The sequence below is a fragment of the Apiospora kogelbergensis genome (genome assembly GCF_038363985.1).
Source record: "Apiospora kogelbergensis strain CBS 113332 chromosome Unknown utg000007l_segment0_segment0, whole genome shotgun sequence".
Taxonomy (NCBI): Eukaryota; Fungi; Ascomycota; class Sordariomycetes; order Amphisphaeriales; family Apiosporaceae; genus Apiospora; species Apiospora kogelbergensis.
This window is the reverse complement of record NW_027117424.1, coordinates 628685-641348: the sequence shown is the minus strand read 5'-3', so window position 1 is coordinate 641348 and position 12664 is coordinate 628685. Positions and strand designations below refer to the sequence as shown.

General features: G+C 57.7%; 4 protein-coding genes across 4 annotated transcripts; 3 read left to right on the top strand and 1 right to left on the bottom strand.

Moving 5' to 3' along the window:
- Window positions 1-621: 621 nt before the first annotated feature.
- Window positions 622-2067, bottom strand: PG998_010537 (tyrosinase; the record flags this gene model as incomplete). Its single annotated transcript, XM_066877353.1, has 1 exon — window positions 622-2067. One exon carries the CDS (start codon window positions 2065-2067, stop codon window positions 622-624), a length of 1446 nt encoding a protein of 481 aa, XP_066726407.1.
- A 2071-nt stretch (window positions 2068-4138) lies between these two features.
- PG998_010536 (uncharacterized protein) lies at window positions 4139-4719 on the top strand (the record flags this gene model as incomplete). Its single annotated transcript, XM_066877352.1, has 2 exons — window positions 4139-4219; window positions 4312-4719. 2 exons carry the CDS (start codon window positions 4139-4141, stop codon window positions 4717-4719), a joined length of 489 nt encoding a protein of 162 aa, XP_066726406.1.
- Window positions 4720-5307: 588 nt separating this feature from the next.
- Window positions 5308-9997, top strand: PG998_010535 (P-loop containing nucleoside triphosphate hydrolase protein; the record flags this gene model as incomplete). Its single annotated transcript, XM_066877351.1, has 3 exons — window positions 5308-5801; window positions 5879-6542; window positions 6599-9997. The coding sequence occupies 3 exons, from the start codon at window positions 5308-5310 to the stop codon at window positions 9995-9997; spliced, it is 4557 nt and encodes a 1518-aa protein (XP_066726405.1).
- Window positions 9998-10595: 598 nt separating this feature from the next.
- On the top strand, window positions 10596-11867 carry PG998_010534 (uncharacterized protein; the record flags this gene model as incomplete). Its single annotated transcript, XM_066877350.1, has 1 exon — window positions 10596-11867. One exon carries the CDS (start codon window positions 10596-10598, stop codon window positions 11865-11867), a length of 1272 nt encoding a protein of 423 aa, XP_066726404.1.
- Between the last annotated feature and the right edge of the window lie 797 nt (window positions 11868-12664).

Here is a 12664-nt window from a genome sequence, read left to right as displayed (position 1 = left end):
AGAAGCAGGCCGGTCTGGAGCTGAGCAGCCTTCTCCACTAGCGGGATACTCTTCGCATGGGACCGATTGAATTCAGGCATCACCCGAGAGATTAGCGATGGTGGGTACATGCGGCTCTGCCACGTCTAGGGGGCTGATTGTGAGCGACATGGCCGAGTTGTGTCTGGTACGACAATCTTGAGGTAATGAATGACCAGGGGATTTTCCATGGCAATGGTGGGAGACCCGACGGAAAAGTCAATCTGTTTAGTAAACAGAAGTAACTTCTGATTGTGCCCAATTAATTATCTGTCATAATATCGACTTGGAATTGGGAGGGAAAACGAAAGTAAGAAGGAAAGAGCGCCGGCCCGAGGACGTCTGTCAACCATCGGAGGCAGCTGTCGTTGGAATAGACCCGGCTTGGTTGGTTTTGATAAAGCTACAGAAAAACAAAACGGCCACAGGTTGAAAAGGCATTGGATTCTGGACAGATTAAATTGTAAGTTGCTAGAATATTTGATAAACATTACAACATTATTATATTACCACTGCTGGAGGTGACCCAACATATGACTACCATAAATTGGCTACCTAATACCTGCCCCCCTCCTCCCCCCTTTTTACATCACATGAGATGTTTTACATGTAGATGTAGCAGAACTCGCCACCATTTCCACCGAGCGTGTTCAGGAGCGTGCCGAGCTCGACATCGTTGTTGAGCAGGCCCAGGCTTACGGTATCCTTGACGGAACCCGCGCGGTTGGTCTGGAGGTCCTTGCCGCCGACAGCGGAGAGGCGGGACTGTAGATCCTGAACCTGCCACAGCCACCAGACGCGGTCCACCGCCGCATGGTGCAAATAGAACATAGGATCGCCAGGCGAGGCGTTGATGTCGCCGCCCGGGTCGCCGCCGATGGTGAAGTGGCCGCCGACGTGGACGCCGGGGATGCCCTGCATGGTGTCCTGGAAGGCCGAGACGGAGGAGCTGCGGGTGATGAGCGAGAGCGTGCGGTCGGCCTTGCAGTCCTGGGCCGCGTCGCGGTTAACGGCGCGCTTCAGACAGCGCGGGTTGTAGCGGGTCGAGGTGCCGGGGCCCAGGTTGACCTGGTAGTCGGCGAAGGGGCCCTGGGTGTTGCAGCCCGAGGCCATGCCCATGCTGGAGGCGTTGCCGTTGAACAGGGGGCTGTTGGCCGGGTCGGCGGCGTAGCGGTCCCAGTTCCAGTAGGGGTGGGCGCCGGCGTAGCCGCACTCCTCCTTGAGGGCCTTCTCGTAGGTGAAGAGGAAGTAGCGGTGCCAGGCCAGGAAGTTGGCCGAGTTGTGCACGAAGGGCGTCTTGGCCATGTGCACGGCCATGAAGTCGTCGAAGCGCGAGCGCGCGCCGGGCACCTCCTTGGCGTCCGACTTGGCCGGCAGCTTCTGCAGGCACCGCACCGCCGTCGTGTAGGCGATGCGCTCGTCGGCCGACAGGTCGCTCCACTCGCGCCGGATCGACGCGTTCTCCAGCGTGCAGGCGCCGCCCGCCAGGCTGCTCGCCGCGTACGTCTCCAGCTTGCCGAAGCTCGAGTCGCGCAGCTTGTCGACGACGTCGGCGGGGTAGGCGCGGGGGTAGTTGGAGGCCGCGGGGGCCTTGGTCGTCGTGCTGGCGGCGGTCGAGGGGACGACGACGATGGACGACGACGAAGAGGAGGGGGAGGGGATGCTGGTGACGACGTTGGTGGTGGCGGCGGAGCTGGAGGCGGCCACGGAGGTCACAGCAGTGGCGCTGGCTGAGGTCGTCTCGGCCGCGCTCTGGGAGCTGATGGCGGCAGTGGTCGACGCGACAGCAGCAGAAGAGGAAGAGACGATCTCAACGCCGGCCTTGGTGGAGGTGGTGGGCTCAGCGGCGGGGGTCGATTCGGCGGCAGACGAGCTGACGGTAGAGGTCTGGGCCGAAGGAGAGGGCGCAACAACAGACCCGGAGCTGGTTACAGCAGCCGAGGCGGAAGCAGGGACGTGGGAAGGGTGGCCGGGAGGGTAGACCTTGACGCAGCGCGCATCGGCGCCGGCCAGGAGCAAAGCCCCAATGACGGGGATGGACACACGCATGATGGAAGAAGGTTAGGGATAGGCGGACGATGCACCGACACGGGACAAGAAAGAACAACGAGAGACTGGATAACGAATGACTGGTGTAAGTGAACGAAAGACTAGAGGTGCAAGAACCTCCCTCCACGCGAAAGCTGAAGTCAGTGATTGAGGCTCAACTTCTGACGGGCGATAGAGACCAAAACCTTTCTCTATGTGGTACAGATCGTCTAGCCGTACCTTATATATGTTCCCGAGAACCCTGAACCGCCACCCGCCTTTGCGCCATCAGCGCCATCCTCCACACGCATCCTCCACACAGGTAACATATCCATTCTGGGTGTTGGTTGCAACCCATCGTGTCGTGGGAAGGGGGAAAAAGGACATCCCGGCCTGTTTATCATAGGGGGCTCCACTCCAGCTGGAACGTCAACGGTGGCCATCCCTGGGCTTCTCTAAGACCCCTGTATGTTCGGCCAGTAGCCGGCCTCGTTGGCGCCAAATCTGGCCAAATCGGCAGGTAAATCGTTGGAGGATCTGGAGTCAGCGCAATCCGTATGCCAATCATCTGGACGCATTCAGATTGGGACGGTAAAAATAAATCCTCATCCGGGGCTGTGAGATGGTTTCATCTTCATTTCCCTCCGTCTGACTGCAGCGACAAGACAGAAGGAAGCTTCGTAAGATCGTAAGAGGTCGCATTCGTGAGGTGGCAATTGCGGCTCAGGTGTACACACACCGAGCTTAAAGGAAAGTGATCCAGATCAAAGCGGATCCCGAACCGAACCATTTTAGGATTTATCTCGGGTCTGGCACGACAGACTTGCCTCCCAAAGAGTAGGCCGACCGCCGAGAACAGGGGTCCATCACCGTCTAAGGTCCATCGGTGTCAGGTCCGCATACCACATTGGCTTGCACTGGCCAAAGTGGCTAGACTGGCCAGCCCCGGAGTGACATCGTGCCTCTCGAGAGGGTTCGAGCGTTTCAACATGCGCAGAGAGCATCCGAAAAGAAACATCACGAGCCAGTAAGAAGCCGGGAATCGGCAATCGTGGTAGCAACGTGAACAACCCCAGTGCCTGCACGATGGCCTGGTAAGATCGAGAAGCAGAAACCAAAAGAAAGATAGGAGAGCCGCCATCGTTCATCGAGCTCGGCCGAGTTGATGTAGCAGCAGCAGATGTTTCCAGATGGCTGGGATGGGATGAAGACGATATAGATGACCATTGAGAGCACCATACATGATTATGATGGCAGCGGCGGCATAGTCAGTGACCACACATTCTCCATGATGGATTGATTGGGCTTGAAAGCCGAAGTGCCGGTGATAGATACTTGCAAATAGATGGGGGCAGTCGCCAGCTAGCAGGCGTGTCGGAAATAGCAAGCGCTTGGATCTTTTTGCTCGACTCGAGTCACTGAGAGTGTTGTTACCTAGTAGGGGGGGTGCCTTGCTTATCTCAGCCCAAGGTCTTTACATCCGTTCCTTTTTGGTCTGGTCTGTCCTGAATTGCGAGATGCTCGTCACAGGTAAGCGAAACCCCTACGCGACTTTCCCATCCAGCAGTCAGGCAGGTGTCCTTTGCTGTTTCCCCGTAGACATGTGAATCGCATCTATGATGATGGGTCTCGGCGTCACGGTCCTCCATTCTCGTATAGCGACGATGAATGGGAAAGGGGACATGACACGGAGCAACTGTGGAATGTAACCTCTCAATTAAGGGACCTGATTAACGGTTAGCGGCTATCTTTTTATTCCGGGTCCCATCCAAGCGCGCTTCTTCAGGTGTTTTTCAGCTAAGCCACGTGCATCCAGTGGGTTCTGGCTGGTCCTGGCTGGTCCTGGCTGGTCCTCCGCCCCTCTAGCCCAAAAACGAGGCTTGCAAGCTCGCGCCACAAATCGCGGGGCTTGGAAATAATTCCAAGTTTGACATCCCACTTCACCACCAATATCGTCATCGCAAAATCCAACCTCATTCCATCGCATTAGACAATCCCGTCGCAGCCATTTTCCGACGCCCAACCCAAGAGAACTCACTTCTGATTTTGCGGCAACCCTTCCTCTACGATACGCAAAAACATTCACATCAAAATGGATCAACTGCTGAGCGGATCCGCGCCCCAGAGGGTGCCGGGCAACTTCGATGCCTCTGAGGCCCAGAACCTCGAAGATGTGAGTACTCAAGGCAGGCGCTCGGAAGAGAGGCATACCAAGGCTCCGAAACTCTGAAAACCAGCGCTAACCATACATAATGCGCGTCGTAGATGGAGAAGCAGTTCGCCGTCAAGGTGGTGCAACACATGGGCACGTACTGGTCGATCCTGGAGAAGATCAAGGGGTCGCAGCTGCGGCTGACCAAGATGGACAACGAGATCTACGAGCACCTGGTCAAGGACTTCCCCGAGTTCGACCCGGCCGAGCCCATCGACGAGGACAAGATGAAGAGCAAGGAGGGCAAGCAGCGCTGGCGCGACTTCATGATGCAGTACGAGAAGAAGATCGACGACTACAACTTCGGCACCATGGTCCGCGCCGACCCCAAGACCGACTACACCCAGGAGGGCACCATCTTCGTGCCCCGCATGCAGTTCTACGCCGTTGAGATCGCCCGCAACAAGAAGGGCCTGAACGACTGGATCTACGAGGAGGCACAGAAGAAGGCTTCGTCATAAAACATCTAGAAGAAAGAAAGAAACAAAACTCCGGGGTAGTGACAGTAGCGATGGGGAGAGGGTAATGGTGATATTCGACAAGATCTGATATCCGCGCATCTGGCTTGCGCTTGAATTTACAGCCATTCGTCAACAATATGGAATGAAATTCGGTACATGGAGCCTTGGATTGGCGCATCCCCCAAGAAATGGTCAACTTGGGATTGTCTTTTTGCCAATCATTCTCCTAAAAGTGCTTTGTAACTCTGCTTCTAACTTAACAGCTTTCGGTGTCAGAAGTGTGAGCTCTTCTGGTTGTTTAGATCAAGTGCATGTACCCCATCTTCCTACCCAGTTGTGCTATTTACCATTCATTCAGTTCATACACATCTCAAGTTCACTGATGCTTCAGGGAATGTTTGCTTGATCGATCTTGTCAATTTGGCAAACGCCCACTGCTTGGTTAGATCTACCGAACTTCCAGCATCAAGCCATTTTCCCACATCACCTATTTATAACCACACTTTTTAGAGTTCCTCTCGGAAGTTGGCGCAACAAGCAAGCGAGATCTCAAGCCCAGAACATCACCAATGTAACAATAATTTCAGCATGTTCGAGTTACATCGGGATGAAATGACAAATAGGCCAGCACAGGCCGGCGATCGCGCATCTCAGAGGGTCCATCCCGCGAAAAATACGGACACAACAATAACATCAGCAAAACACCTCTTCGCCTTCACAGACCGTAAAGGCCGCACCGCCTTGGCCGCTGGCTTGTGCGCGTCGTTGGTGGTCGGTGTCCTCAAGACGTCCCTGGCTGTCTTCCTGGGCGAGATCTTCCCCATCATCGCAGACTTCGGAAACGGGAAACTCACAGCGGAGACTGTGCTATCGCGGGTGTCCAGATGGTGTACCATCCTCGCACTCGCAGGCGGCGTCGCATGGGTAGCCAACTTCGTCCTTCTTCTCGCCTGGGTTGCACATGGCGAACTTCAAGCTCGAAATGTACGGGCCAGGACATTTGAACGGTTACTTTCAAAGGACGTGTCTTGGTTCGATGGGCAGGCCGAAAGTATTCCTACTCTTTTGTCGGCTTTGTATTCGTAAGTCTCTACTCGGCCTTTTTTCTCCTCTTGATGGATTGCAGCTAATCAATCAATTCGTTTTTTTTCCAATCTAGGCAGATTCGAGATCTTCAAGCAGCATCATCCGTGGCTCTAGGAAATCTCGCAGTTGATATCATTGCCTCCGTCGCAAGTCTCGGCGTCGCCTTATACTTCTCTTGGAAACTGACTCTGGTCCTCCTCTCTACTGTTCCCGTGGCCCTCGTCGTCCTCGGCCTCCTCAGCCGAGAGATCGAGCCGGCGATTCGCGCCCAGCATGCGGCATTAGCATCGGCTTCGAGCTACGTCGCGTCGACACTCGCCGCGATCGACGTTGTCAAAGTTTTCAACGGCCTAGACCATGAGATATGGCAGCATTCGGTCGTCACGAAGCGCTCCAGGGACCGCTACATTACGCAGTCTATAGCGAGTACGTGCCAAATGGGCTTTGTCAAGTTCTGGCTGGAGCTGCTGTTCGCCGTGGGCTTCTTCTACGGTGCTGTGCTCGTCGAAGATGGTGCCAGTGTCGGCAACGTGGTGGCCACATTCTATGCGACGTTCGGAGCGCTCCAGGCGATCGAGTCCTGCATTCCTATGTACCTCGTTCTTGCGAAGGGGATATTAGCAGGCCAATTGCTACATACATTTCCTAAGGATTCCAGGAAAGACGCCAGGCCTGTCACTTATTACACGAGCCCATGCCCTGGCTTTTATGGGTGCTCATATATTGAGTTGAATAATGTATGTTTTCAAAATTAAACACATTTGTTTGAATGCCCCCGACTAATCAAGTCTAGGTCACATTTGCTTACCCTTCGAACCCGCGAAATACCGTGCTTCGCAACGTGTCGCTGTCGTTTGGTCGTCGCCCTTTCACGTTCATTGTCGGACGTAGCGGTTCTGGAAAGAGTACGCTTGGAAACCTCATGGTGAACTTCCACGAGCCCCAAAGCGGCGTGATCACCGTGAACGGATACAGCATGCAGAGATACTGTGTAGACGAGCTCCGGAGATGGGTCACTCTTATTCAGCAGTCCACCGCCCTCTTCGACCAGACGCTACGCACCAACATCGAGTGGGCCACGGAACGCAGAGCCGACTTACCAATGGTGAAACCGCGCGAAGTGAAAGAGGCGTGCGACACGGCTTTATTGCGATCCTTGGTCAAAAAGCTGCCTCTTGGAGTCCAAACTCGAGTCGGTCCCGGGGGCCATTCTCTGAGCGGGGGTGAGAGGCAGAGAGTCGCGGTAGCAAGGGCAAGAGTGCGCAATACGCCTAACCTCATACTGGACGAAGTCACCAGCAACCTCGATCCGCCCACAAAGATGCAGATCATGCAGAACATACGCCAATGGCGGCGCGATCTGGCGACCATGATAATCACACACGACATGAGCTTGATACAAGCCGACGATTACGTCTACGTTCTCGATGAGGGCCGCGTCGTCCAGGAGGGAACGCGGGGAGACCTCGAGCTAGCGGACGGCTTGTTCACGCAGCTATTGGGCTCCGCTGATGAGGACGGATGCATTGATAGTCAAGTGAACCACGCTGGAGAGCAAAGTAACCATGAATTCCATGGAGGGAGACACGCATCTGCAAGCAGTCAAGCCAGTTCGCTGTCAGCCAGAAGCGGTCAGAGTCAACTCATCAGTCCTCCCATCTCGTCCGTATTTTGGCCCATCGGGGGGCTTCAGAGTAATATTTTCTCGCCGACAAGTACAGGCCAGGCCTTTGGTTACCTGCACTACCCAGCAATAAGGGGCCAAGCCACCTCCGTCGCCCGAGATGGTGCACCCCTCGCACCATCATATACAGCGCTTGCCCATATCAATGAAACGAAGCCCGTGATTACACATTCACAAAATCAAGCCTCCCAGTTGAGCTCTCGTGATGTTCAGGAAGAGAAGCATCATGATAATCGGAGTCCAGGCACCAACCTAGCCCGGCTCTTGGCACCAAGCGAAGTGAACGCGGTTGACCCCAAGACATCAGCTGAAGACAAAACATCGGCCAAGGATCTTGCTGCACAGTCAGATGATGCAATTGACGCTCAGCTGCCACTTTGGGCGATCTACCAAACAGTCTGGCCTCACCTGCGGTTAAGATACCGAATACTTCTCATCTTAGGGATCTTGAATGCCCTTCTGGTGGCAGCTTCAGTTCCTACTTTCTCGGTTATCTTCGCACACCTACTAGTGGTGTTGTACTCACCCAAAGAACGGAATGATTACGAGGTGCAGTGGACGCTGCTTCTCTTCATGGTAGCCTCTGTTGGCGGGCTAGCCACCTTCTTGGCCTACCACCTCTGCGACTGCGCGGCACAGGCATGGATCGATTCGTTGCGCCACAAGGCACTGTCGCGCATCTTGACCCAGCCGCCCTCGTGGTATGCCAGACCTCAAAACTCGCCTCACCGGGTGGCTGCATGCATGGACCGCGGCGCCGAAGACATGCGCAACCTCGTCGGCCGCTTCGTGCCCATGATGCTCGTGGTCGCATGCATGATCACCGGCAGTATCGTGTGGGCACTTATCCTCTCCTGGAAGCTCGCCCTCGTCACTCTCGCCGCCGCGCCGGTTCTGGTGGCTGCAACCCGGGGCTTCGCATGGATCTCGAGCAGATGCGAAGCCCGCTGCAACGAGGCGGCACTCCAGACCCATGGCGTCCTTGTCGAAGCCGCCACAAAGATCAGGACGGTCAAGGCGCTGACGATGGAGCGTTTCTTGGGGAAAGAGCTCGAGAAGTCGGCTGCAAGGACGCTGCGGCTCGGGCTCCGCAAGGCCGCGCTCATGGCCGTGCTCTTCGCATGCTGGCAGAGCGTCCTGTGGTTCATGATGGCGCTCGTCTTCTACTACGCCACCGTGCTGCTGACGGCGGCGGGGCACCGCGAGATCAGCGTACCGGCCGCCCTCCAGGTCGTCAATTTGCTGGTCATGGGCTTGAGCACCGCGAGCCACATCCTCAACTCGGTGCCCGCCATCACGGCGGCTCAGGCTACGGCGTCGCGGCTGCTGCACTACGCCAACCTGCCCGTTCACTCTGATGGAGGTCGCAGCAGCCAGCATGGAAACAAAACGGTCATTTCGTCTACGAAGAAGAGCTCGTCGTTTGGGAACAAGCACATTACCTCGCCCTTCCCTATCCGAATGGACGGGCTTTCTTTCACGTATCCGTCACTGACGTCGTCGCCTGGGCTTACCAGCACGACCTCGCCTCCTACACCTCTCATCCCCACTTTGAGCAACATCAACCTGGAGATCCGACCGAACACCATCACGGCCATCGTCGGCCCCTCGGGCTGCGGCAAGACGACGCTCGCCCACCTCCTCCTCTGCCTCCACGAGCCCGACCCCATCCACCCGGCCCGCAACGTCCGCCCCAGCCCGTACCGGCACCCCCTATCCTTCGCGGGCGGCCTGTCGCCCTTCACCATGGTCGATCTCGAAGGGCTCCGCCGCGAGCAGCTCCTCTCGTACGTCCCCCAGCACCCGGCCTTGTTCGCGAAGCTCACGCTGCGCGACAACATCCTGTACGGCGTCGTCGAAGGGTCGCCGCTCCGCTCCAACCAGGCGGCGCTGCACCGCGCCGCCGCCGAGGCGGGCATCCACGACTTCATCGCCAGCCTGCCGCGCGGCTACGACACGCGCGTCGCCGGCGCCGGCGCCGGCGGCGGAGGCGGGATCGAGCTCAGCGGCGGCCAGACGCAGCGCGTCTGCCTCGCGCGCGCCCTCGTGCGGAACCCGTCGCTCCTCGTCCTCGACGAGCCGACGAGCGCGCTGGACCCGCCGGCGGCGGCCGAGGTGCGGCGCGGCCTGGTGCGGTTCGCGAAGAGCGGCAGCGGCAGCCACCACCACCGGAACTCGACGGCGCGGTCCAGCTTCGCGCCGAGTCTCGATCCCCACAACGGCGACAACAGCCTCCTCGCGGACGAGTACGGGACGCCGCCGCTGCTCCTGCCGGATCTGGTGGCGCTGGGCGGGGGCGCGCGGGCCGTCGTCGTCGTCACGCATTGTCGGCGCATGGTGCGCGTCGCGGACCAGATCCTGGTGCTCGGCGCCGAGGGGCGGGTCGTCGAGCGCGGGACGTATGCGGAGCTGGTCGAGAGGGTCGGCGGGCGGTTCGCGGAGTTTGTAGGGGATGGGGTTTGGAGACGCAGCACGGCGGCGGATGGGTATGGCTTTGCGGGGCTATGAGGGGGAACGAGGGGGTATGAAGGATTGTTTGGGAGATTATTGTGAGGTATCCCGTTTTGTTGGTCGCATTTACTATGTATGGGAGCATCGATACAAACAGGCTCTTCAGGAGATATTTTCTTTTCGCCTGGAATATACGAGCCTACCCTGTCTCCGCGCTCCGAGTGTTAAATAGGGGAAGCTCGTAGGTTTAAGGGGCTAGATAGAAGGGAAGCTGGATCAGACTAGGGAACAAAGCCAACCTGTCGTTGTCACCAACACGCTTAACATCAAGTAGGGACGATCTGCAAAACTAATCAAATGCAAATCTAGTTGAACTTTTTGCGGTTGCGATATTCCATGAGGTTCAAGTTCATTATTTTGTACATACACGATTATTGCAGTCTAGGGAGTCAATTAAGGGGCCACTTTACGCACTAATGCTTTTACGGCGCCGATCCCGCCACTTCGGGAAGGTGTCCGAAGAAAGACGATTGATTATGGGAGCATCCATGAGTCACCAACAGTCTCTGACAACTCATGGCAAAACGCGTTTCTACTCGTGCAAAACCTACAAGCACATAGTCCCTTTTCTCCAAGCAAAAGGGCTCTGGTAAACATGCAGGAAATACAGGTTTATGCGGTCCAGCCCAACGGCGGCTTCGTGCTCGAGTCGCCCGCGCCGAGTGCCGGAGCCGGTAGCGGCAGCAACCCCTATACCTCCGTCGACGTGATAACGTTCCTGACCCAAAGACTGCCGCGCTCGCTGCCAGTCCTGCGGCTACTGCAGCTGGGCCCCAAGAGCCCGGGCACGCTCGTCATCACCACCCCGCTTCCGCTCGGGGGCCCCGTCGAGGGTTGTTCCGGAGCGAAAGACAAGAGGGACCCGGCCGCCGCCGCCGCCGCCGTGCGTCCCGAGCACGTCTGGACCCTGCTCGTCGTCGACCGCGCCAGCCACCCGGCCACCGAGGTCTGGCCCTTCTCGTCGCTCGAGATGTACCACGGCGCCGCGCCGCACGAGAAAGGCCCGCAAAAGGCCGACGTGCTCCCCGGGTCGCTGAGGGACAGCCTCCCCTTTTCCGAAGACGTGCTGCACGTCGCCACCTCGCAGCTCCTGGGCGTCGTCTCCCACATCCCCGTTACGTGGCGCGACGCGACGGGCGCCAAGTCGCCTGCGGAGCTCTTGGCCAACGTCCGCCACACGCCCGGCAGCCCTTTCTGTCTGTTCGGAAACACGCACAGCACCGTCGCCGCGCTCCTGGGGCGCGCCGACCATAGCAGCGGCGCGGGACGCCTCATCCACAGCCCCAGCGTCCCGTACGGCAAATACGTATTCCCCGTGCCGCCGCCCGCGAAGCGAGAAGGCGACAACGACAACAAGGGCGAGGGGGCACTGAAGACTGAGCTGCCCGGGGGCCTGGTCTGGAGCACCATCGGCCCCGACGACTACGCGGACGTCATGGCCGTCAACAAGATCATCCGCAGCGCGACGACGCTGGCGAAGCTTCGGTGCGCGGCGATCCGGCAGGCCGCGCCGCGGGCGAACGGGCGGCCGGGCAAGGCGGTGGCGTTCGCGTTCGCGGCCGGCGACGGCTCGGTGCGCACGCTGCACGTCGACCCGGGGTACCGGCGGCGGGGGCTGGCCAAGGCGGTCGTGGCGCGGCTGTTGGGCATGGGCCTGTTCGAGCCGCCGCGGGGCGGGCCCCTGGCGGCGGCGAGAGAGGAGGGGCAGGAGGACGAAACGACGTTGGCTTTTGCGGGGATCGAGGAGAGCAATACGGGGAGCATTGGCACGTTCCGGGCGTTGGGGGCGGAGTGGTTGTGGGATGTTTACTGGATCTATCTGGACTTGGACCGGGCTAGGGAGCTCGTTGGGGGTCATGCGGCATGAAGCGAGTGCATTTAATTACATGCATTTACATGCATATGAGCAGTGATCAAGGAGTCCAGGGAGATCTACTTTAGATCATGCCCTTTGTTTCTTTGCTCCTCATTTCTTGATATGCCTTCTGTTCCTCGACGCAAGGCCTACCCACCTGTTGAGTTTCGTCTCGACACTCGACACAGGGTCTGCTCGCAAATTCGCTTTCGTCTTGACACGTCTCAGGGGTACCACCAGAAAGGAATGCCGAGCTTGGCATATATCACGACTTCGCTTATTCGGAGGAATAGTGTAACTATGTGCTGCCAAGACGCGTGTAAGCACAAGGAGCTAGCCCCAGTCTATTGCATTATTGACTCCCCACCGCCTAGCTAGGTCTTACCAGTCGTTCGGGATATCAGACCCAGCAAACAATGCGTGCCCAATCGACTGCGAATCTCCCAAGCGTAGGCCAAGATGCTTGTGCGTGTGGGGACGCGCACGGATGGAGAGTTGGTCGCTGGTGGCCGTGCCGGTCATCGGAGTATCGGGCTTTATTTTATTTTTGGTGTGAAGTCTACCGGGTATAAAGAAAAGTTACTGGGTTAAACCCGCGCTCCCTCACTTCCAACTCAGACGCCACCTGGCCCGGGGAGGACAGGCAAGCGAATACGTACAACTTCGATCATGGCGGGAAGATACAGTTCGAGATGGTCCTGGTGCCACCCGGCTGGAAGAAGGATTCCGTTGATCCGTCTTCCGTCAGCCGTCAGCCGTCAATTATGCATCACTCCAGGCTGGGTAGCTGACAGGGATGCGATGCTGTC